Source organism: Equus quagga, chromosome 9, assembly GCF_021613505.1.
Source record: "Equus quagga isolate Etosha38 chromosome 9, UCLA_HA_Equagga_1.0, whole genome shotgun sequence".
Classification (NCBI taxonomy): domain Eukaryota; kingdom Metazoa; phylum Chordata; class Mammalia; order Perissodactyla; family Equidae; genus Equus; species Equus quagga.
Window position 1 is genome coordinate 61,596,603 of NC_060275.1, and position 26,111 is coordinate 61,622,713.

At 45.1% G+C, this 26,111-nt stretch overlaps 1 protein-coding gene across 6 annotated transcripts in view; it reads right to left on the reverse strand.

Annotated features, from left to right (window-relative positions):
* LRRC30 (leucine rich repeat containing 30) overlaps nt 1-18,974 on the reverse strand; it is a 36,691-nt gene extending 17,717 nt beyond the window's left edge. Inside the window, exons 1-5 of one of the 6 annotated variants that reach the window (XM_046670853.1) lie at nt 16,640-18,974; nt 11,238-14,307; nt 6,740-6,804; nt 3,628-3,757; nt 687-2,108 (exon numbers count right to left, since the gene is read on the reverse strand). In XM_046670853.1, the coding sequence (XP_046526809.1) occupies nt 17,105-18,010 (906 nt within the window). In that variant the 5' untranslated portion in view covers nt 18,011-18,974 and the 3' untranslated portion in view covers nt 687-2,108; nt 3,628-3,757; nt 6,740-6,804; nt 11,238-14,307; nt 16,640-17,104. Of the gene's footprint in view, nt 1-686; nt 2,109-3,627; nt 3,758-6,739; nt 6,805-11,237; nt 14,308-16,126; nt 16,298-16,639 lie in introns of those variants that run through there. The other 5 variants (XM_046670856.1, XM_046670855.1, XM_046670857.1 and 2 more) reach the window with 5 other exon arrangements.
* Nucleotides 18,975-26,111: the final 7,137 nt, after the last annotated feature.

The window sequence follows — 26,111 nt, forward strand, 5'->3', positions numbered from 1 at the left end:
TGTGATTTATTTTAAAAAGAGAGAGAACTAAAATACAAAATGTGAAAAAATGTAGAAGAAGTAGAAAGAGAAGTAATCAGAATTAAAGTATTTTAAATGGCTTGTATAGATGGACCGTAGAGATACAGATTAACTTTAGACTTTGACAAGTTAACTGCATAACTTCCCAACTAGCAGAGCAAAAAATGAAATGGGGAAAAAAATTAAATCTAAAAGAAAGGAAGAAAGGAAAGAAGCAGAAACCTGTAGATAGTAGAACAAACAGCACCAAATAGAGAGTCAAAAAAAATAATCTCAATTCCATACAGAATTTAGAGCGCCACTTCTGGAACACTGGAGTTGTTAACCTTAGATACGCGGGCAAAAGGAAAAGTCAGAAGTTGATCAGCCTCGTTCCTCGAGGCACCGCTGTGAGAGTGGGAAGGTCTGGCTCTTCGAGCCACATGAACCTTCTTCATGATCACCCCACCATCAAAACTCTACTGAAGCAAAAATCACATCCTCTGAACTCATCCACAAGCCTTCAGGATTCCCTGCGTTCATGCAGGAGCAAACCTCACAATCTATAATACAGTCCATGGGTCGGCAAACTTTTTCTGAAAAGAGCCAGATAGTAAATATTTTAGGCATTATGGGCCGCTAAGGTCTGTGTTGCAACTACTCAACTCTGTTTCTGTAATGCGAATGCAGCCAGAGACAATGTGTAAAGGAGAGGCTAGGAGCGGCGCTACACTCCAATAAAACTTTATTTGCTCAAACAGGCAATGATCCAGAATTAGTCTGCAGCCTGTAATTTGCTGACCCTGATTTAGTTCAAAAGGCACAATTAGAGGAGACACTTTACTTCATTTAACAATATTAATTCCAGCTTTCAAATAGACTTGGAAAATGCCTTCTGTAATATGGTCTCTGTGGCAACTGACCCCGCTGACCACATGTAAGGAACTATTTTAGGCAGTAGTGGGGCTGTGCCAGGTAATTCACACATCCCATGTGGCATCCACGTTGCCATAAAGCTACCAACAGAAGGCAAGAAAGAACTGGTCACTTAATTGGGTGCCATCTAACGTGTCCCTCACAGCCACATACCTACAACTGTGCGTAGACGATGCTGTAATGTCAGCCCCAGAGGCTATGGATACTTCCTGGGCGACATCCCAGCACAGTAGAGGGATTAGGCTTGTCTAAATATATTGATAAATAGAGAGGAGGACAGATGGCTCTACCTCATGACTCTTGAAATTAGAGGCACAGCAAAAGGAGAAGAGGTGAGTGACATTAATCCCCTTCAACCACTTAACAAGGAATGCCACAACAGCATTTCAAACTTGCAGCCTGGGGGTCTATTATCCCAGAAGCACACCTCAGAATGGGCACAAAGGTTTCCTACAGCAGAGTGAAATAACTTCAGAGGATTCTGAATGGAAACCAAAACAAAACTGGGAAAATGAAAGGCTAACATATGGAGGCTTTCAGGAAACAAGATGAATGCAAGCTCTGGAAGAAAAGGGCCTTGAGCTTGAGAGGACCGTGCTGGTGAACGAGGCGGAAAGAGTAAGAAGCAGAATCAGCCTCAGAGTTGGGGTTGGTACGTGAGGATTCCGCAGTGGGCCACCCGACCTAGGCACCCTGGAGAGCTGTTGACCTCTTTCTTGCTGGTTGTTGCTCTCTCCCAGTGAGGGACAAACTGTGGAATAGCGTGCCTAGACAGGCACTTCTTACAAGGATATCCAGGGGTATGGATTTTCCCATGGGATGGGACGGGACTAAACTTTGCCATACATTTAAAATGTTTTCTTCTTTTGACTTGGACTACGTAGTATAAAAAGTACGCGCTATATCAGCAGCCAAAGCAACTCATCTGGGACTTACAAGCACCATCCATCATATGTGGCATTTTGATCCAGTGTTCCGTCTGAGGCTTGAAATGACAGAGCTGCCAGCATATGTGAAATGTGCCTTCGCTGTTTGCTGTTGCATTTCATCCTTGATTTACTGTCACTTGTGGAGGTATTGAACACGTTATTGAAGGGCTGAATTGATGTCTACAACAGTCCTTCAGCTGTCTTCGATTTTCAGAGCCAAGTATTTTAACAGAATCGCTACAACTGAAACCAGAGTGTAAAAACGTTTGTATTTGTTTATTGGAAAACAATCAATAAACTATTCCTACAATGTTTGAAGACCTGTCTATATCAGAAATGACAGATTTCATACCAGGATGGGTTGGCCTGTTTCAAGCTCCGAACAGTGAAGATGCTCTGGAGCCCAGGACACAGTGGGCTTAATGTGATCAACCACAGGGCCCAGCCTGGACCGTGATCCTGGAGCATGCACAGACAGCAGTGTGTCTGAAAGCCCTGGGAGACGGCTTCCAACCTCAGCCCAAAGAGTCACCAGGAAGACTATGGGGAGAGAGGGAGACAAGGAGAGGATGGGCTGCCTGGACAACAGCAGCGATCTCTCTGCTAGCACGCACCCCAGAGCAGAACTTCTTTCCCAGCAAACACCAAGGGAGTCTGGGAGTGTGCCTAGGCGACCTGTGGACACTGGGGAGCCTAGGGTGAGGGGCGCAGATCTGAGTCCCCCTGACTCCAAAGTGGTCTGAGTTTGGGCATTAACCACGAGGAACTCAAAAAGCAACGTTTAGAGAAATATGGCGGGGTGGTGGGGGGAGTAAGTTCCACGCACCTGAAGCGCAAAGTCTGTCCTTGGAGGATTTAAGCACATGCTGCTGTGGCCCCAAAACTAAGGGCTCTCTTAGAGGAACATGCTTGGTTCTGTTACAGAACGGGACCATCCCAACTGCTACAGCAGGGAGAGTGCAGATGAGAAGGGAAGAAGCAAAGCAGAGTGTCAAAGGGAGAGGCCTTCCCAGAACCGGACAGGACTGCCCCAAAGGCTCCTGGGCGGGAGGAACCAGGGCCAGCGGGGATCCGCCGCCTGCCCCTCCCCCGCCCCTGCGTGTGAGAGCCCGAGCCTGTGAATTCCACCGGCCTCTGGTTTCACCAGCTCTCACCCACTCCTCCTGTCGCTCATTTGCTCCCGCCTTGCCTCGCACTGATTTCTAATTCTGCCCACAAGGGCGCTGCCGTAGATGGTGCCTCCTGTTGGAGTAGATCATGACATTTCCCTAAGGTCACGTTCGCTGAGTGGCAGCAGCCAGGAGATGCGCCCAGTGCTGCCCCCCGGGAAACCAGCTCCTCCAGGCTCGGAGAGGGGTCAGCCCCCAGCTCGCTGCTCCCAACGCCTCACTATGGGCGCCCTCTGTGCCCCACTTTCCTCAGGGAAAATAACCAATTAACAGGATTGCTGTAGAGACTAACTGGGAGATGTAAATCACTAGGATTCACCAACACCCACAGTGGGGGAGTTGGTAGTAATACCAAAAACTACCCGGATGTGCTTGAATATTAACGGTCTCTTTCTTAAATTCACTTTCAGGTGCACGGACTGAATTTAATCATAGTAAACTGCATAGCTCTCTTTACTTCAGTCTTTTCCTTTAAAGTTCTGAGGAAAGAAATCTTCTGTGTCCTATTAAGGGGAGCTATCTAAGCACAAATGAAAGGGGTCCCCCTGCAGTCACAACCCGATGCCCTCCCTGGGGAGATCAGGGACCTGTACCTGAGAGAAAACTGGGAGCAGTGGTTGAGAGCGCCGTTCCTGGAATCAGACACACCCGGAGTCAGGGCCCAGCTCCTTCACTTACTAGATTGACGAGCAATTTAAGCTCTTCAGGTCTCAGTCTCCCAACCTGTAAAACGGGGTGATGGTATCTGTATACTAGAGAGCTTATAAGAATTAAATAGACCTGACTCATGGTAAGTACTCAATAAATTACCTACATTTCTGCTATTATCCTATTTAACTATTATTATTATTTAGTCCACATACTACCAGCTAAGAAACATATGTAGGTAAACTGTAGCAAGCAGATAATGTCCTCTACCAAACAAACAGTGAACAAGATGATACTGCCAATGGTGGCCATACTGTCCCCAAGCTAATCATTTATTTATTTAACTCATGACTGTGAGTTTAATTATGTATGCACTGTTAATGTTAAAGTTAACCTAAATAAGTGATGAGCACCTCATATGTTTATTCTTTACTTCTCAAGTACAAAATTTTTTAACGAACATAACTTGGTTTTATCTTAAAAGGCACTTCTTAATCAAGGACACACATACATCACTTAGTTGATAAAACAAATTTCAACTAAGGCACACTTTCCAAATGAATGATTTCTAATAATCGGATGTGAATGCATTCTTTACAATGTACTAAGTACATAATGGGGGCCAGGAACAAAGTTCTATGTGTGGTAATGTGGCAATGAAATAAGGCAGATATGCTGCCTACCGTCACGGGTGGGAGGCAAACGTTATACAAAATATACGTCCATATGCGTATATGTGTAATTATATATGCATTTAATTATATGTGCACACAATCACAACCAGACCTGTGCATGTAATTTCAGTTATAGTCAGGACTATGAAGCAAACGTGAACGGTCAGGGAAAGCTCTCCTGAGAAAGTGTGTTGAACTGAAACCTGAAGGGGGAGGAGGCTCTGGCCAGGCAGGGTCACCCAGGGGCAGGGAACAGTGTGTTTGAAAGTCCTAAGATAGGACCGTGTTGAGACTCTCCAGGAACTAAAGAAGGCCGTATGGGTGCACATTCGTGAGAGAACAGAGGGGTGTGTAACGAGTCTGAAGAAATAGTGAGAGCTGGAGTTGGCAAGAGCCTGTAGATCGTAGGATTTTGCATTTTATTGCAAGTTCATACTGAAGGGCTTTAAGCAGGGGTCTAACATGATCCAATTTTCATTCTTTAAAATCCCTCTTTGTGCCTGTGTGGAGGATGGAAGGAAAAAGCGGCCAAGAGAAGGAAATAGGGAGACGAGAGTGAGGCATGATGATGGCCTGGACAGGACGGTAGTGGACGAGCAGAAGAGAAGGATTTGGAGGAAGAATCTCAGGAGTGGGCTATAGATTCTATGGAAGAATTAAGAGAGGGAGGCGGCTGGACGGAATCTCGGGTTTCTGGGTGGATAGAGGTACCATTTATAGAGGTGGAGAACAAGGGAGAAGGCTCATATTTAAGGGAGAAATATCAAGGAATCAGTGGACTGGACTATTTGCATAGTGAGCCCCTGTTACTCAAATTGTCTGAGCACAATTTTTTTTTTCTTTGTCAGGAATATTGGCCCTGAGCTAATATCTGTAGCCAGTCTTCCTCTTTTTGTTGGAGGAACATTGTCCCTGAGCTAACATCTGTGCCAATCTTCCTATATTTTGTATGTGGGACGCTGCCACAGCATGGCTTGATGCGTGTTGTAGGTCCACGTGGGATCCGAACTGGTGAACCCCAGCCTGCCAAAACTGAGTATGCAAACTTAACCACTATGCCACCAGGCTGGCCCCTACAAGCGTTTTTAAAGAGATATGTATGGGGAAGAAGTTTAGATTAGATTTGTTTTAAGGTTTCTTTGTTCCAATTCTAGAGCTTGCAACTATTGAATGGATGTTAGCCTGAGTAATAGCAAAAAGAGAAAAAACATAAATATTTGTCCACTCCTTGACCTATGGACTTGGGTATAAACTACAACTTTTTTTTACCTTCAATATGAAACTAGTTGACATTTCTCTGCCTTATACAGTATTGTTGCATTATATGAAAAATTGAGTTTTAAAGATTTGAAATAATGTGGGAACATTATTAATAAGGCCTCATTTTTGCACAAAACTTAAAATAATATTAATCCTCTAAGTAAAAAAAAAAAATCAAGAATTGCCATTTCAAAGCTGATAAATCCTGTCAATTTTGAACTGTGTTTATGTTACTCTCCTGTGGCTGTGTCACTTTATCTGGTAAACGGAAATGTTGATTATTCTTTTCTAGAATTAGTGATGAACTATGACAGTTTTGAATTAGGTAAGATAAAGAAAACATCCTCACTTATACTGAGACTTCCTCTGTAGCAGAATTACAGGATTTTAGCTTAGAAATGATCTTGCCCAGCCCCCATAGATGTAGCTTTGTACAAGGCTATGAACCCAGTAGAATTAGTGAATTGTCTCTTCTTCCAAATATTTCACGTATATTCGCAAATGTATTATTCTTTTTTTTTTAAGATTTTATTTTTTCCTTTTTCTCCCCAAAGCCCCCTGGTACATAGTTGTATATTCTTCATCGTGGGTCCTTCTAGCTGTGGCATGTGGGATGCCGCCTCAGCGTGGTTTGATGAGCAGTGCCGTGTCTGCGCCCAGGATTCGAACCAACGAAACACTGGGCCGCCTGCAGCGGAGCGCGCAAACTTAACCACTTGGCCACGGGGCTGGCCCCTGCAAATATATTATTTTAACAAGTTCTTTCTTCTCTTCTACTTTGTGCCCAATTCTCCCAAAGTATAGATTTAAAGTAAATTGTTAGCAAATTTGTAGACAGTTTTTAAACTGCAGTGATATGTGGGTAGAATGGCAAGTATCAAATCAGAAATTATTCCTTACATTTCTATTCCCCAAGAAGGAGGAACCACAAGATGGAAAAAGACCTATCACCATCAAAACACGTGTGGAGAAAGTAATTTCCCAGTGAGAAGGCACAGTCCTGCGGGCTGTCTCTGAGGTCTGAGCAAGACACGTAGGGTCTGCTCAGAAGACCTTGTATTAACAAGACGGAAACAACAATCGGAGTATTTGACCAATATGGCGAAAAAATAAGTGCACATACATGCCAATAGAACTGCTTGGCTTTCAGAACTGTTCAGCATTTTGTTTTATTTTATTTTCAATATCCTGTGGGAAAAAAGAGAGAAAGAAAAAGAAACAATGAATCACATCCTACATTGATCTCAGGAAAGAAGCCCCTCTCTCTGCGTGATTGGGCAAGAACGGATCATGACCTATGGCAGTGTCTCTGCCCCCACACACAAATAAGAGTCTACAGCCCAGTAATGCCCCCTTATACGTGACTTTATGGTGTTGCCACACCTGTGGAGAGAATATGAGATAAGGGCAAAATAAAAGGTAGATTTAGTTAGAGTTCCAAAAGAAAGCTGTTTGCTTCTGCTTTAATAAGAGAGGCATTAGTCATTTAGAACAAGAAAAGCAGCAGAACACACAATACAACAGAGAGTGACCAAGAAATCCCTGGGCGCCTTGTCTCATGGACCCCTCAAGATGCCAGCGGGGGAGCAGGCACCTGCAGCATGTGGGTGGAGAAAATACAGGGCAAACCTTAAATTACATTTATCAGCTTTTGCATTCTAAAACATACTTATGAGAATGACAGATTTAAGGAAAGTTTTCCTTTCCAAAATTCGAAGAGGAAATCCAATGTAAATGTTAGTTTTGCCATTCAAACTCTTGTTTGAAGCACATAGCTTACAAACATAATGATATTCCCCAAGATCGAAATAAATTAAAACCAATGGAGAAGGAAAAAGAGAGAAGGGAGACGAATTGAGACTTGTCCAACTGTGTTCCAGTAAATGTTGAATGAGACCAACATGCATCTGTGCTTGATGATTGATTAAAATCAATGCCAATCAGGACAGTGGGGAGGGGCAGTGGAGCAAACAAAGGCATGGGGCAGAAGTATCCACTCCAAACGCTTGTCCTGCTATGCTCTCATTTCCGTGTGATTGAAGAATGCCTCTCTTCCTGTCAACCAATAATTTTAGGGGTTTTCACAAATACAGATCTGAGATACAGATATAGTAATATCTCGTTTACTCAGCATCTGGAAAAAACAAGCATTTACCACATGTGGGAATTTTCCAGATGACTGAGTATAGCACTTTGAGTAGCAAAACTTAAAGAAAAAGAATCACCATTTTTGATTGGAGCCCTTGACAATTGATACGTCTTTTCCTGACTCCTTCCTGGGTATTTTGCTGATGATTCCCAAATTTATGTCTCCAATCCATACCTCTCCCCTGAACCCTAGGGCCTTTATCCAAGTGCCTACTCAGCAGACCCATTTGAAAATCTATTTATCATCTTAAAATTATCATGTTGATGTTCTCTCTTCTAAAACCTTCCTCTCTCAATAGATGACAACTTTATCCTTCCAGTTGCTCAAGTCAAACACATTGAAGTTATTCTAGATCTTTCTGTCTCTCTGTTTCTCTCTGTCTCTATCCCTCTGTGTGTGTGTGTGCACGAGTGTGTCTCTCTCCACACCCAATCCATCAGCAATTTCTGATGGTGCTATAATTAAAATATCTCCACAATCAGATCACCTCCACCACTTCCACGCTGGTCAAGCCACCTCATCTGTTACTTGAAATATTGCAACAGATTCCTAACTTGTCTCCATACTTTTACTTTTGCCCCTATAGTCTATTCTTAACCCAGTAGTCAAAGTATCTCCTCTAAAATATAAGTTAGTATGTGTTTCTTCTCTACTTAAAATCTCCAATGGCTTCCCACCTCACTCAGAGAAAAAGCCAAAGTTCTTCTAATGGCCTAAAGCCTCATATGAGCCATCTCTAACATCAACATGACCTCAGCGTTCTCCCCTGCACCCACTGCATTCCACGGACATACCAGGCACACTTCTGCCTTTCCATGTGCTTTCTCTTCCCTCTGGAATACTTTCTCCTAAAATGTACCTACATGGCTATCTTCTTCACTTTCTACAGGTCTCTGCTTCAACATGATTTTCTCACCTTACAACAAATACCCTCCCAAATCTATTCTCCCTCACTGCTTTATTTTTCTCCATATATTTGTCATTATCTAACATAGTATGTATGTATGCATTTATGCATTCATCCATTCATTATCTTACGATGAGCTTAAAGGTCTCACCTACGAATAAATGAATAAATGTATGACATTAACCCTGGGATCTCAGCAGTATTTTGAATAACTGAGCTTGACATATAAATGACCTCTTGATAGAGTAGCATTATTCCACTTGGGAGGAAAGTGTGATATGCCTAATATCTTGTCAAAGGGTTCTCCGAGGAGCAAGAACCTCCAGAAATGATGTGGGAGCTCCCTCTTGGTCGCCTGGATAATGAGTTAGTGGGACCAGGGCTTCAGGAGGGAATAGCACTCTAGGTTGTCTTCCTGGGACCGATGAGTTCCATCCCTTATGGCAACTCCATGATGCCCAAGGTTTGCTGGTGCAGCTGGCTTTCTTAGACCACTCCTAGCATCAAAACCAGACAGGCAGGCACCAAAGGTGTCTTATTATTGTGCTCAAGATTTCCCCAAGAAGAGAGAGAACTATCAAGAGAGCAAGTTCTCTCCCAGAAAGGCATACCCACCACACGTGGCCAGCATGGAGGGGAATCTGAGGACCTTTAGCTTCTCTCCCCTTGCTTTCTTAATAAAGTCTCCTATTTAACCCATGCTCTTTGGGGGATCCCTAAGGCCACCCTCAAGTTCAAGAATTTGCTAGAAGGACTCACAGAATTCAGAAAAATCTGTTATACTCATGGTTATAGTTTATTACAGCAAAAGGACACAAGTCAAAATCAACAGATAGAAGGTGCATATGGCAGAATCCAGGAGAGACCAGGCACAACCTTCCCATTGTCCTCCCCTAATGGAGTTGTTTGGTGGTGCTTAATTCTCCCAGCAATGATATGTGACACATATGGAGTATTGCCACCCAGGGAAGTTCACATGAGCCTTGGTGTCCAGGGTTTTACTGGGAGTTGGTCACAGAGGCATGGAGCTCCCATGTGACTGACCTCAGCTCCTCAGTCTCCAGCCTCTCCAGAGGTCAGACTAATACTGGGTTGCTGAAGGCCACACCATAAACCACACTGTAGCATGGACTCTCTGGTGTAGCCCAGGTACACAAAGACACTCTTATCAGGCAGGTTTAGAGGTTTTTCCTCAAGAGCTGGTCAAAGGCCACACTTCTCTTGGAAATGTGCAGAATTTGAACACCCTAGGCCTGCTGAGTCAACCCTTCACTGCACACATGCTACGTGATTTTGTCAAATTCACCCTTGTCCTTTGCACAATAGGTGATGACTATGAGGGAACCAACCTCACGTGGCATAAAAAAGAACCTGTTCATTTTGATCTGTCAGAAAGAGAGTTACTTTCCCTCTTCTGCTGTAGAAAAGAGTCAGTTAAAAGGACATTTGAGTTAGTGGATTAATATAAAGAGCCTGCCAAGTTAATTTACAAACTGAGTTAACTCAATTTTCTATGGACAACATATTACATCGTCAGATGAACAATTAAAATGTTCTATAACAAACATATTATATACATTTCTGGGAGATAAACAGATTTCTCAATTATTTACAATAGATGTTTAATAATGATAATAAGAAAGTTTAAAGGATTAAAACATAAGGAAGACTTTTATCCTTCTTGGCTAGATTCTTTGTTTATACTACTTCTGTGATTTCCACAATGAAAATATTCCTTAACCTTCTCATATATCTTGGCCGAGGAGCATAATACCAGAACCATACTTTGAATTCTCAAAGTACTTATGGCAACAAAATTACTCATGAATCCTTATCAAACACAATTGTAACTTGCCCTCTTATAAGGAAGGTTAGTGAAAAACAAATTAAAGTCATTAATTTCTAATTTCCACAATGTAGATATCATCAATTTGAGGCTTTAACTAAAACAGTGGAGGCAGAGAAAGGAGCGATATTATTAAGAAGCAAAGAAACCAAAGGAAGAGCTATTTTGCAGTTTTATGTGTGCTCATTTCCAAAAGTTGCTTTTGAAAATTTATAGCAAAATTCATACGTGCATGTGGCTCATACGTGCATGTGCATGAGGAAGTGCTGTGAAGAAGGCATAAATTTCAGCTCTAAGTACCCAAATCCTATTATTGAATCAAATCCAATTAGCACTTTTTTTATGGAAAACAGATAATTAGAAATTCCTTCTTTCCAGAAACATAGGCGTTTTAAATCAATCAATCAACAAAGCCAAACAGAAATATTCCCTCTGAGCCTCCAATCCAGTAAAAAGTTAGAGATGGAGTCCAGACAATCTGGAGGTCTGCAAACTCAAGGCAAAACTAAATTAGACCTCTATGCTGCAGCAACGAGATATTAAAGCAGTCATACTGATCTTGACCCATTTCCTCATGCTTCTTGCTCTTCTCAGTAATCACAATGATTATAAGCTCAGATATCTATTTCGTGAGGCATTAGATAAGGGGAAGACAAAGCAAAAAAAAAAAAAAATACAGTCAGAATTTCAGAACTGAAAGAAGCTAAAAGTGAGTTCACCTTAAAGTAAGTTCAATTGCCTCACTTTACAGAAAACTGAGGCCCTGAGAGGCTGAGTCGTCCGTGCACACGGGTTCATTTTCTCGTGCATTCATTCAGTACATCATTACTGAACAGCTTCCCTATGCTGGATGCAAAAGTAAAAGTCAGCAAAGAGTTCGAAGCCTAGCGGCAGAGCTCGTCAGGAAAATCAGGAGCGTCCAGGGAGCAGCTTAATCTAGAATCCGAGCGGCAGCCCTTTTCTGGTGGGCACACATGCCGCTAGCGCAGGTTTTCTCCAGTCAGCCTTATGACAGGAAACAGCTAGAGTGCTTGTCAGACCCACACATGCCAGCCCTGCCCTAGACCTCCTGAATCTGAGAGTCTTCCAAAGGAACCTGGGATTCTAAATTTTCCACAAGTGCCCAGATGAATTTAATCACGAGGCCCCAGCAGGGCTACCATCCACCGGCCAGGTTCAGAGATCTCCCACCTTCGACTGCTCTCTTTCAGCTGGTAGCTCCGGGCCCCGTTGGCTTAGTCCCATATCTGACTGTTTAGGTAAGAGCCTACATCACTATTTCTCAGCTCAGAGTCACCGGCAGAATTATGTAGTGAGCTTAAAAAAAAAAAAAGCAGCTCAGGCCTCACTCAAACCAACTATATTAGAATCTCTCAAATTGAAATTTAAGGCTTTCTTTTTCTGAAGTTCCACAGGGGCTTCTGATGAGCAGCCAGTGTTGAAGGCCATGCTAACCCACGGTCCTTCCAGAACGCTCAGGAGAGACCTTCGCCCACATGCGGTGGGAGAGGGGCTTGGGAGCACCTCTTGAACCCATGACACACGGTGCCACCATTATTGTAATGTGTCCTTCTCCCCCCATGTGCCTGCCCAAATCTTAGATTCAAGCAGGAAAAAAACTGCCACAAAGGTGTTATAAAGCAGACCACTCTGCAACAATGAGAGTCACAAATTTTCCATCAAGACAAAGCAAAACAAAGGAACCATTGGGTCGATAACCATTGTGTTAGATTGTGTATACCCCACACCATTTCAGTCACACCACACCTCTGCGCCTCCTGCAGCCCCGCCCCATGGCTTTGTGCTAGTTTAGGCATCGATTAAGGCAGTTGTCCGCAGAGGACTGCATCATGTTTAGCTGAGCCTTGTTTTCTTTGCCCAGGGACTTGGGAGCTCTTGGAGGGTGGGGAACTTGTCTCTCGTCCTGTCCCCAACACTTGTAGTTTAGGATGCACAGATGCTCAGTAAGTCCTGTGCAATCAACACATGCAGCTCTCAGGCCAGAGCTTTTCCCACTACGCCACAGGGCCTCTTCTCGAATGCATGCACAGGGTGATGGGCATGACATTCAGGAGACAGAAGAACACACATTCCCCCAAGCGGCATGTCCTGGCACACTGACTTCTGAACTCAAGTCACTCAAGACCAAAGAATACGGGTGATTAGGTGATGTTCCATCAGCAGCTCTAGCCCATGCCATCAGGCCAATGGTCTTGTAGTTTTCACAACGTATGTTTCTCTCAAGAGTATCAGTAAATACTTTGACACTTTCAGAATGGACTTCCGTTCACCTTTTATTTTCTGTCCTATGCTGAAATAAGGAGTAAGTCTAGAAGCAGTGAGGAATAAGCTCTCTCCCTGCAAGTAGATTCCTTTGACACCACTAAAACAAATCTGCATAGCAAGCTGCATGCTAAGGCCTTCAGCAATGCTTGCCTAATGACGCTCACAGACTCATGACCAGCCTTCTCTGCATCTCTTTTATTACTGTGCTGTCCCTTTTTTTTTTAATTAGTAATGCTTTGGATTCAACTGGACATACAACTTAAAAGGAACATTTAATAAAAAGTTCTTTTCTCAACAAGGTCAAGATCATTCCCATTATTGTTTATAATAGCTTTCATGTTCCTCTGAATTTTATTCCATTTTCTTAAAATATATGGAGAGGTTGTGTTTTGGTATTTTGGGATGAATTATAACTATATCAAGTATACTGGTACTTAGTTGCACATTTAATCATGGCTGGGTATTTGGTGTTTCTCAAGTATGTCTTACACGGTACTGAAAATAACTCTGATGGAGTAAGAAGATAGAGCACGTGTGGATAGTTAAGTAGATACTGATGGAAATTGAGTAGTATCTTCATATTAGCTAAATCTAGCAGCTTGAATTTTTGCTTTTTTGTTTTTGTTTTTTTTAAGACCATTTCCTGAACTCATCTTCTATTTTTCATCTTTTGTAACAGAATCTCAGGAACTCCATCAGGACAGACTCTCCGTAGGGTATGGATATTACTGAGAAGAGGCACTGAAGCCCAGCCTTCAGGCCTCACTCAGCCCCGTGATCTCAGGTGTTGACACTTGCATGTGTCTTCCAGTGACGAAGCCCACAGTCCTTCAATCTTCCTCTGTTTTTAATGCGTAGCTATCAAAATGCATATTTAGTTAGTACATGCTTTGAGGCATATGAAATGGAATTTTAAAATGCACTGATACATGACCAGAAGAAAAATGTTTCGTTTACTGGATCCCTGCCATAACAGCAGCATCCTCTCTCGCCAGTGCCAGTGCGACGTCAGTGTGCGCACAGGTGCACAGTCCCGTGGTCGCTCTGTCTTCGGTTACTGCAGAAAGGCAGCCTATTAGCTAAGCCTGAGAATGGAGTACAATTCTTCTATTAACCATTTATTTAGCCAACAAACTAAGTAATGACGACATTTTTCTTTCTATTATGCAGGAGTTTTATGCATTTAGCAGTATTATTCCTTGAACAGATGTGTCTTTTCAAAGTCGTCATCCTTTCCTATGAACATAGGATTTCTTCTTAATTGTATGGTTTTAAGCTACAATTGCTTCAAAAGGAGTTTCTAAACACACCACTGAGATTGCTCTGAACTGAGAGCCAGGTGACATGAAAACCGCAGTGTCATCAAGAACGTGAGCAGCCAGCTCCCCACATCAAGCACCCAGTTAGCTCGTATTCTTTGGCTAAATAACTCCACAGTCAGTGCAGTCATCCTCAGAAGCCTTAGAAATACCTGGGAGTGATCTGAATGCGGCAGTATCAGAACTACAAAAGAGAAGCAAGAAGCATTTCGCAGTCAGTCAGCAGACTGTAGAATCTGACACTGAAGGTTGTATCAAATCCCCGCCACGTGAGGGTTTTGAATAACCAAGCACGCTAGCCAGTCCCCTGCACAACACTTCCCTTTATCAATAAAGGAGCATTCACGAAGAATCAATATCTAAAGCCCGTTGGGCACCTCCCAGTACTTCTATGATTTCCTCAGTGCTGAGCGTTAACAAAGAAAACCTTGCTACTACACTTTTGAGAGGCACCCATGGACGCTGGCAACCAAATGATACCACTTTTTTTCTAATAAGAAGTATAATAAGCTCTTGGGTCACCTTCAAAATACGGTTCTGTTCTTTCCCCGGAATAGAGTTACTGTGGAATCAGGTGACTGAAAAAGTGAGGAGAGGAAATAAAAGGATGGCTCAGCAGTAAAAGCTGGCGCTGCTGCCCGAGCCTGCCTCTCTGCCCACAGCAAGGTCATGGAAACTCAGTGCGAGCCCAAGCGGCTGTCAGTAGCAGACACCAACAGGTGTGATCCTGGCACACATCGGTGTTTGTCTGACAGCTGCGTGTGCTCCCGCCAGAGCTCCAGCCAGTGATCTGCCTAGGTCTGCTCTGCAGAGGAAGACTCGCCCTACAGTTTCCCACTGAGTCATGAGGTCAAGGAAGAATCCCACTGATGTCTTTAAATAGTCTTGGCTCCAGCAAGCTAATGTGTGTGATGCTACTGGAGTGTGCCTGTGTGTGCCTGGCAGGGATATGCGGGGCTCCGCTTGCTGCTGGAGACGGAATTTAGAGGGGACTTCTTCAGCTGCCTCCCAGTGATGCTGGTAAGACCTGTTGGCAACGACTCCAAAGAAGAGCTCACGCACAAACGTGCTAAGGGAACTATGGTATCTGACGATAACAGCGGGAATTGTTGCCCCCTTTTGTGGATGGGAAAATTGACTTTAGAGTCTGCTAGGTAAATCACTTGTCCCCATGAATAAGTTATATGGACCCCCTTTGAGCAGCTCTTGAAAGAAGTCAGACGGCAGCTCTACACTACAATTGCCTGAGCTCAGAACCTGAGAACGAGCTACCGACCACCCCAGCACTTTGCTGCTCTTTTCCAAATGGCATGAAGTGGGGAGGAGGAATTAGGATAAGATGCCCACAGTGGACGGAGGGTCTGGCTGATTCAGCCCACCGTGTTCTTTGGTGACTGAGACTTTGGGGCTCAGTCTAGTCTGCCCACCCACGTTATCCATGCTTCAGCCCCTTGCTTACATTTCTCTTTAGCAGGGCTCACATTTGCCACATATTTTAGAAACCCACACGAGTCTGTCTCTTTCACCAAAGTGTGAGCTCCTTGGTAGAAGAAGCAGGGTGTTATTCCTCTTGAAGTCCCAGCCCAGTGTCTAGGCTAAAGAAGGTGCTAATAAATATAAGTTTAACTGAATTAAACTAAACATGAAAAAGTTAGACAAGCCTTGGCAGCAAATCTAAATCCTAGGTCTTGATATTGTTTGCTATGTTCTGTAGACAAATGAGCCAAGAAACCTGGGCACTTGGCTCTCCATTATCTGAAGGTACTGTACTTTCTTCAGTGCCACATTTTCATCCTAAATCTTCAACTCCAAATGAATAGCAATGTCTTAGGGATTCTTGGCAGCCATGACAGCAGTAAGATCCAATGACCCTTGTGACAGGAACTCTGTAATTGCTTGTCCTGATGTTCGTGTTTAACAGCTGTGTACTTTTAAAATTAAAAACAAAACAAACTTAATATTTGCACAGGCCCTTTTGTCCAAAGAGCTTTTAAATGTCACTCAACTCATTTTTTAAATGTCCCTATGTGAAAGCCAAGTGGCAAATACTACCTTCCTCTTAATGGGAAAAGGGTAATTACTTGTTTTCTGTGGCTTATCTATGCCTTACCTCCTCTTTCCTGCCTTTTCACCATTTTCCCCCCAATTATTAGCTCATCTCTGAGAGGGCAAATCTAGAAAGGGAGGAGAAGTGAAGTTAGAATCGGATAACGTAACCACTGGCCGGCATCTCTAGAAAAGCTCAGGGATGTGCCTATGGATGCAAGAGGACTGGGAAAGAAGGTGGACACTGACATTAAAATTGATTTGTATTTATTATCTGAAAGCCATCATGCTACCCCCATCATTCACCACCAGACATGAACAAAAGCAGCTCGATTCTTACTCTATAGACATTTTAGAGACAATGTTCCTCTGACTGTTTCCCCAGAACCTGAGGGGAAAGCTCTGTCTGATTTGGTCATCGCCGGCAGGGCAGGGCCCCAGCTGGCTCTTTGGTCCCAGGTAACACTTACCAAGGCTGATGGAGGAGTGTGTCTCGCTGTTACCTGGCTGCAGGCTGCCGATTCGAGGGTTGAAACCAGATGGTGTCAGTGCCTCACATCGCACTTGGCTCACACCACATGCTTAGCAAATATCTGACTTTCGGATTGCATTGAATCAGACCTGCTGTCCACTATTCCAAGGGCTGAATCCCACTACTCCTCAGAAGAATCAGAGCAATTATTTCTCTTCGGAGAAAACCAAAGGCCTGCTTCAATTTATGTTTAGAATGAGATGAACATAATATTTTGGGGCTTATTAGGAACCTATAGAGTTCAAAGCAAACACTTCCCTACAACAGGTGTTCAATACGATTTAGCAAATGGTAACACAAGCACTGAGCCACGCAAACAGTAAGGGGAGAAAGTTTAGACTAGACAAGTACCCAGCTGACAAGTCTCCATGCACTGGCTCCAGTCCACGCTTCCTGGGCCGCATCAGTTGTGCTTTTTATCCTTCAGGTAGCTGAAGAGCATCTCCAGGCCCCCCTCCACCAGCTCTGGCAGAGGCTTGGAGAGAGGGTTATGGGAAATATGGAGCCCCTTGTCCATGGGGTTCCAAGCAATCCTCGCCAGTCGACACAGCAGGTAGAGTTCGTCCGGGAGGGTCTGGATGTCATTGTTGTTCAAGTTCAGCAGCTCCAGGCTCGTGAGCAGGCAGAGAGACCGCGGGAAGGAGTGGATATTGTTTCTCTCCGCGATGAAGATCTGCAGGCTGACCAGACACTGGATGCTCTCAGCGATGTTTTCCAGGCGGTTAGAGCCCACGTGCAAAAAATCCAGCTCCTTCAGTGAAAACACACAGATGGGGATGTGAGCAAAATAGTTGTTGCTGATGTTGAGCTTCCTCAGTCTGGGGAGGTCGGCGAAGCTGGCAGGAAGCTGGGAAAGGCAGTTGTGCGACAGGCTCAGGACCTCCAGGTTTTTGCAGGCGCTCAGCTCGGCCGGCATCTCGGTCAGGCAGTTCATGTTGACGAACAGCACCTTCAGGCTCTTGAGGAGGCTGATTTCTCGGGGCAGACTCTTTAGGCGGTTCCCGCACAGGTTCAGGACCACGAGCCGAGTCAGCTTCCCCACCTCGGGCGGGAGAACCCTGAGCTGGTTGTGAGACAGATTGAGTTTCTGGACCTCAGACAAGCCCCACAGAAAGTCGGGGATGTCTGTCATTCCCTTGGTGACCAGGCTGAAGCTGACGTGGCGCATGCCCCGCTTCAGCAGAGACCGTGGGTCCTTTCCGGAGAGCAGGGCATCGTCCCACGGCGAGAATTTCTGCCTCCCGGCCAGCAGCACCATCCCCTTGGGGCCCTTGTCCTGGGAGTGGGCACTTGACTGCCGCGCCCCCATTCTCCCTCCTTTGCACCCTCTCTCCGCCGCCGCCCGAAGGCTGGGGTCCTGTCGCACCCCGGCTGCTAAGCGGCCTGCGCAGGCAGGCAGCGAGAGCGGCGGCGAGGACAGAGTGCGGCGGCGGACGCGGGGGCTCCCGGTCAGCCCCGGCAGGGGCCCCAGCCTCCGGCGCGGCAGCGGGGGAGCTTCGGCGGTTTCTCTCTGAGCAGCCGGGCTGTAACGGTATACTGTCCCTGGGGCTGCAGAACTGAACCACTCGATTCCCTCTGAACGCCACCAGGCAGCTGTCACTGTCACTCTGCCCGGGTTTATTGGCCTGTATGTGCAAGCGGGTCACAGGGAGGCGGCAGCTAACTTTCCCCGCTCAGCTTTTCTTGGGTATCACAGCTGAGCAGGGTGGTTAGCAAGCCCATCTCCCAAAAGAGGTAAAGTGGAAAAATTAAGCAGGCCCGCCAGCGCCAGGCCGTGGGCACGGTCTCGGGAGCGCGCCCGGACGCCAGGGGGACGGCTGAACGCCAGCCACAGAGTTAGGCTTCCAAAGCTGAAGACCGTCAGACGGCAGCAAACGCACCCATTTCAAACTTCGGTGAATTGTGCAGTCATGAAAAAGAAACAAGGAGCCTGGACACCTGGAATCCTCCGGCGGAAGGTTCCCCACGGTACCGGTCAGAGGGGACTCGCGAGGAGGGAGTGAAGGAGGGGCTGGACCCCCGCTGCCCTTTCTCCCAGAGCAGCTCCGGGATCAGAGTGTGCTGCGAGCTTCTGGGGTCAGCTTGGGGCACCTTAAATGTCTGACCGACCCCTCGGTGTTTGCCTTAGTAGGATGAGCACCGGGTGCCCGCTGTCCCGGAAGAATGTCGCTGGTATGGACCGATGTCTCTCTCTCGAATTAAAAATGTTCACTTACACTCTATGTAGAGTCAGTTATGAGTGTTATGGGCTGCATTGTGTCCCCTCAAATTTCAAATGTTGAAGTCCTAACCCCCAGTACCCAGAATGTGGCTGTATTTGGAAATAGGGCCACGTGAAGACACCGGGAGGAGCCAAGGAGAGAGGCCTCGCAAGCAACCGATCGTGCGGACACCTTGCTCCCGGCCTTGTAGCCTCCAGAACCTGTATTTAGGGCACCCAGCCTGTCACGCTGTGTTAGGGTGGCCTTAGCAAACTAATACAGTTGGGAGGAGGCAGACACATTTGCATACCCGAAAAATCCTAAAAATATGTCGTGATTAAGGGGAGAAGAGACATCAAGGTTGATGACAGGGTTCTGAGAGGAGGGCTGCAGTCTGTAGAGGCTGCTCCCCTGGAAGCACATGGCTCTTGCTGGCAGCAGCCCCTGCGTAGCCCTTGGCACAGAAGCTCTGTCCTGGAGAGCAATCACAGAGCTGTGATCACCAAGCCAGGAGCTCAGCTGGGCTCAGGCTGGGCGATCCCCGGAATCTGCAGGTCCACCCACGGAGGGGCCAGGGCCTGGGTGAGAGGAGCAGCGGGAGGTGTAAATCAAACAATGCCAGCCCATTTCAGCTCCACGTGGCATTTGAGAGAGATGTGCTCCCTGTGACTGAGTAGCCCCTGGCGTTCTCAGACAGAGGTTGACACTTTGGACATTTTAGTAATGGGATGCTTCAGTGTTCTAGCTGTTTATTAAGGGGAAAAAAAGTAATGTAGCTAAATCTGTATCCTAAGTTTTTGAAGCAGACTATGCCTTACACATGTAAATTTCATATGACAATGGAGTTCTGCTGTTAAAAAAAAAGTTAGCTATGCTCCTCTTTCCCTCTTCCCTTCCATGAGCGTGATAAATGATGTTAGAGTTCCTGAAATGTGGGGAATAGCAGGAGCTGGGATGGTTTGAGCAGGAGTCAACAGCTTTCTTCTTTGTGGTAATTCTCCTTTTCCCTTAATACATTTTTTTCCAATAAATACTTTTTTGAGCAGTTAATAGCCAACACTTATTGAATGTTTACTAAGTGAAAGGCATCGCACTTTACCTGCAGGATGGGTGTTAAAATGATCTCTACTTTGCAGACGAGGAAAGGAAGACAGTGAGAGGTCAAGTTACTTATTATGCAAGATCAAGTCACTGGCCCAAGGTCAAGTACCTAGTCAATGGCAGAACCAGAATTCAAACCCAGCCCGTCCAACTCCACAGCCCAGGCTGGGAGCTACAAGAAGACTCTGGACTTAGCCCTGTAGAAAGATGGAATAACTGTGGCTAGGATATGGTTTTTTCTTTTCAAATTGCTAGAGGTAAGGCTTGAGGGAACATAGGTAAAGAAATTACTAAGTAACTACCTGCATAGACATAACTACATAATTAAGCATTAACCCTGCTTATACTACCCCCAAACAACTAAGAAAAGCAAAAGTTAAAACATCATTCCAGAAGAGTTTGGTGTAATGGATTTAATCCCCTCCAAAAATAGTTCGGTTCTTCTGTCGTGAGGTTCTCATATCAAATGGCTGAGCTGTGTGAATAGCTGACTTTGTTTCTTCTAACGGTTTGAAACATAGATGCTGACTGCTTGCTTAACCACGGTTGTCGGGTCAGAGCGCGATCACCTAGAGGCTGGTCAGCGCCTCTAGGCCTGCGTCTTCGCAAATGAAATAGGTCATGTGAGGGGAAGATTTCCCAGAGCCCCTCCCCCCTTCTTCATGGTGGACTCTCGCTGCAAATGAGACCACTGCAGGGAAGTGAAGGCAGGCTTAACGTCCTTTCTAAGGCATGCAAAATCCAAGGCGGCTTTTATTTTCCTTCCATTCACATTGATCCCCAGGGAATTAGCAATGGCCGGGATGCTGCTGGCTTGAGGATGCGCTACGGAGGCCACACATCCGGCTTTGCCACGAGACACTTCTGAGGCTCTCCGAATGGATTTCAGTTTGGATTAAGCCTCAGAACAATAGATTGCTGGACAGGTTTTTGAGATTCCAGGGCGTGGTGAGTAATGTGATTGCCTTCAAATCCTAAGGAAGTCATAGAATAATCGGAATGTATTCAGTATGCTCAATGTATTTCCTGCACTTCTGTGTAATCCAATTGTTTATTTTCCAACATATGAAAATCCACATTTATTCATACTGAATTCATACAATAACTATTGAAAACAATTCTTTTTATTCTTGCTGTGGCTTTTCAGCTTAGGACTATATATTATGTCTGTTAATTTTGAATGAAAGAAATGTGTATGTTTAAATAGTTTATTAAAATAACCATTTTACTAATTTAAAATTTTAAAAATAGAAAATGTAGGCAAGTATGAAGAGAGACAACCCAATTAATGTTTTGCATATGTAAATCTAGGTCTTGTTCCTGTGCATATCTACTTCAATGTGTTTTCTTTTACTGAAGAAAAATTTTTTTATGTGTCTTAGCCCAGGTTTCCTCAAAAGTACAGCTTGAGGCAAAAGGTATGGGATGAATGTTTGATTGAGGAGTACTATCCAGGCCCGCGAAAATCAGGGGGCCTGGGAAGTCACGGGAGGAAGGAGAGCAAATGGGAGCCGTGCCTTCCGAGCTGGCCGCGACCCTGCATCCGACACAGCCTGGTGCTGGGCTTGCAGACACCCGCGGAGAGGCTGCGTTAAACCAGCACGCCTCGGAACAGTCCAGGGTTAAGCATCTGCAACATGCATGCAATGGGGAGCCCAAAGTACAGAACAAAATTCCCTAATTTGTGGTTATGATGGTACATAAGCCATAGTACAGTGAGGGTACATGGTAAGACCCCGCTAACTGACAGCTGTTCCGTAAGTGACAGCTGTTATACTATCATACTCACATACCCCCCCCCCCCCCCCCAACACACATGCCCCTGGATTCATTTACTGAACTTTCTCGGTACATTTGATTTTTACTTTGTCCTTGTTCACGAACTTTATACTCTCTTCAACGCCAATCAAACCTGTGTCCATGAAGCATCTCTCATTTATCTTTCACTCACATTATATTTGCAGAGTATTTACTTAGTTTCAGAAGCTGTTTTAGACATTGTTATACGGTCTATCTGATGCTCCTAAGACTTGTGAGGTCCATATTGTTAACTGCGTGTTAAATATGATGAAGTTAAGCTTCAGTGGGGTTAACTGATGCTCCAAGTTACAAAACTGGTTAGTATAAGAGTTAAGACCAACACTTGTCTTCTGATCTAAATCCTGTTCTCTTTTTACCATGCGAAGATGTGGCCTCCCTCGGCAGTTTTTTCTCAGTACAGTGGTTATTATTACTCTCACTGGAGCATGCCCCAGCCTTCCGGCTTGTAGCCACCACAGTGAGAGGGAGCACAGCCTGGTGCTCAATATTATGAGCCCAATTAACATGGCTGAGAGCCTTGGATTTTAATCCTGAGTTTATTACCGAAAGGCCATGTGACCTTGGGCAAGTTACTTAGCTTGTCTGTAATTTCCATTTCTTCATATGTAAAATGGAGATGATAGTACCTTGTAAGGCTGCCATGGGAATTAAATGACTTAATACATAAAAATGCTTAGAACACGTCTCCACACGTAGTCAGTGAATGGATACCTGACAGGTCACAGGAAAGACGGCCAAGTGCACTGCCGTCTCCAGGGGCGCGCGAGAGAGGACCTTGTCCAGTACGGGTGAGCCTGGCCCTTTCGTTTCCTGAAGCCTCCCTCTCAACCAGCCAGCCATCAGCTCTTCCCAGGGAAACGTGCGTTCCCCGAAAGTGAGAGGTTCAGGCGCAGGTTCTCAGGCCGATCTAAACGGAGCTACTTTTCTCTGTGAGGCAAGCTCCTCTTCTGAAAACCCTTCATCCTGGGGTTTGATCGCTGTCTCCCTCTGTTCATTCAGCTCACATTTGCTGTCCGCTCAATTAGATTCAGCCTCTTGTCTCCCCTAGAGCCCTGGAACAGTTCTGAGGACGAAGTAGGCACTCAATAAATGCTTATTGAAATGCACAAACACTTGGGGCCTAATGGAAGTTTGCTGGGAGAAAAGAACAATGCAGAAGGCACTTGGCTACCCTGTTTCTTTTTGATTGCTTCACTGTCACTGTATTTTGACCTGCTTAATGCATCCCTGCAGAGGACTCTACCCACACCCCGTGTGCAAGAGCTGGTCACTGGACTCCTGATTCAACCTCCGTTGCAGCAACTCCTTGGACAAAGCTTTGCCAGACAAGCCAAGTCTATTCCATCTTTCGGAGGAAGCCTCAGCACCTTCTCGAGGAAGGTCCTGGTCCTGCTGTCCTGCAGGCTGCCTGGCACTGAGTGAGCGAGGCTCAGCCCCTCTCCATCCTCACCTGTAAGTGGGATAATTGGGCTTCCTCCTCACAAGCCTGTTGTGAGGATCAAATGGGGTGATGTAAGGACAGCAAGTAGCACAGCACCTCCTGCAAAAGGGCCCCTAGTGCCATTCAAGAGTCCACTGTAATCCATCCTCGGCATCGTGGCCAGAATGTTCTAGAAGTCTATTCCTACCAACCCGCTGCATAAGCTGTCCTTGCAGGCCATGGTCACACACTTGCCCACATCGCAGTCTCACATCCCACCATTTACCGTCTAACACACACACACACACACACACACACACACTTGACCTTCCAGCAACACTGAGGTAGTAACCTCAGTGACTCCCTGCACACCCCTTGTGTTTTCAGGATGCTGTCTCTTTGTTCATGCTGGTCCCTTGATTGCACGCTAGCACCACTCATGTTTCTCGCAAGATACAGTGTCACCTCCTAAGAAAGCCTTCCCTGACCACCCCACCTCACTCTGGGGCTGCCTGGGCATCCTTCCTTGCCTTCTGGAGCATCCTGGACTCTCCTTTCTCACACACAGTGCTCATCCCTCCTAACAGCAGCAGTTCTCAACTGCGGCAACTTTGCCCCTCAGGGGACACTTGGAAATGTCTGGGGACATGTTTGATCAACTAAGGGGATGGTGGTGCTGCTACGGGCATCTAGCAGGTAGAGGCCAGGGATGCTGCTAACATCCTGCGGTGCACAGGACAGCCCCCCAACAGAGAGTTGTGGGCACCAAATCTCAACAATGCCAAGGTTGAGAAACCCTTACATGAGGGTGATCAGCTTTTGTATCTCCCCTCTTAGACCATATACACTTGTTAAAGCTGGAGCTGAATCTATTCATCACTGTTTGTTCCCCTTGAGCAGGATATCAGCCAATATGTGATGCCCATTCAATGAGCCTAGCTCCTCCCCCACTAAATCCTGTTATTTGTGAATCAAGCCCACTCTATTTTAGGAGGGTTACTGCCCCTCTACTACTCTGTGACCCACGTGACCAGAAACATAAATAAAACCTGTGTTGTGTGTCAAGTGGTATCAAACTTCTATTTATGCAGAATCACACTGCTGACATTAACCATTCAGGAAAAGAGAGAGCACAGCAAGGCCATTTCACTCTCTGGGATCTGAACATCAGTAGCTCCAGCCTGTCAGAGAAACCAAGCCCCAGTACAACTCTAAGAAAACACTGAGTCTATCTTCCTAGCAGCTGCATTTCATCAAACCATCTCAACAAATTAAAATCGAGCTTTTAAAAAGGTTGCTGCCAGAAAGAGATCCACTTTGTTATTATACACCTTTTCCTCTCAGGAAATCCCTCTGTTGGGCTAACTCTAGCTCTGTCCGCTTCCATTTTCCCTGCATCTTCCTGTTTGTCCTCATGGAGCTGCGTAACCAGCAAATGCCTTTATAGTCCTGCTCATCTGGGCCTGATCATCAAAGCACGCTTCATGTTTAACAGCAGCAAACAAAGGAGGAAATAAAAAGATGCTTTGATTAGAAGTCGAGAGAGCAATCAAACACCACATCAGCATTCTGCACGTTAAGTTTATCTCAGAAAGCAAGGTCATGAATTTAAGAGCGATGAGATGCTATATAATATCCTCAGACCAAAGGAGCAGAGCTTCATTAAGGAGCAAGTCTCCTTTTAAGAAGTTTCAAATTATTGTGACATTGTAGGATGATAAATTTTCAAGTGGCTAACAAAAGAAAATAGAAGCAGAGAGATGAAGTTCAATCAAGTGGACCACACAGTCCTTATCAGAGATACACGCCTCTCCAATAAGAAGTTCACAATATGCTGTGTGTATTTAACTGACGTGTTTGATAAATTATAAGTTGGAGTCTCATTTTAAAACTCCTCCAAAAACCCATTACTGTTTTAATTTCAGATTTGGCCTGAACTATGTTAGCAAAAAGAAACCCCCTTCCCTGCCAAGGGCACAAGATAGAGTAGACTAGAGTCGGTGCCGGGAGCCCGAGGGATCCCATTTCCAGTTTCAAATCCTGGGTTATGAATGAGGCTGTGCAGTCAGAGAGCTGACGGCCGATTCCAGCTCTGCCACTTTCGGCCATGTGACCTGGGGCCAATTGCTCAGCTGCTCGAACTCTCAGTCTCCTCCTGAGAGTTGGGAAGGATAATAACTTGGGATCATTATGAGTATTAAGTGAGGTAAAGCAGGTAGACCCTTAGCTTGGGTGCTGGCATATAGTAAAGTGATTGGCAAGGATTAGTGGTGACAAGTGCTATTACTGCTCTGCTAGTTGTATGACTTCAGGCACGTTTTCAGCCTCGCTGAGTTTGCTGTGGGTATTAGAAATAGACCGTATACGACAATGACTCAGAGTTGGAGCTCCTATAAGCATAGTCATCGTCATCATCAGGGACGTCACTGTCTTGGTGGTGATTTGACTTTTAAGTGACAGCACTTTACCTGAAAGAAAAGGAGTTATAATGTCTCTATACTTAAAACCATATACATAAATTATTGCAACCACATAAAAATTATATGTGCACATAGGCAAGATCTGACAGAAAGCAGAGAAAGATAGAAATCGATTTTTTGGGACGTCAGCCATGTGGATACGTTTCGTTCTTTTTGTTTGAGTTCTGCTAATGTTATAACTGTGTTTAATAATAGTGCTTAAAAAATTTCTATTATATCAAAGTATAATAAATCCCCATACATCTACCAGACACCTTCAACAATTAATAATGCTCTTTTATAGTTATGGAGGAAAATTCAAGTCAGCACTGTTCCAATTGTAATAAATTTCATAAGTGAACGAGGCAATAAAGTTGACCTGGAATAAGCAGGAGCATGAGGAGTATG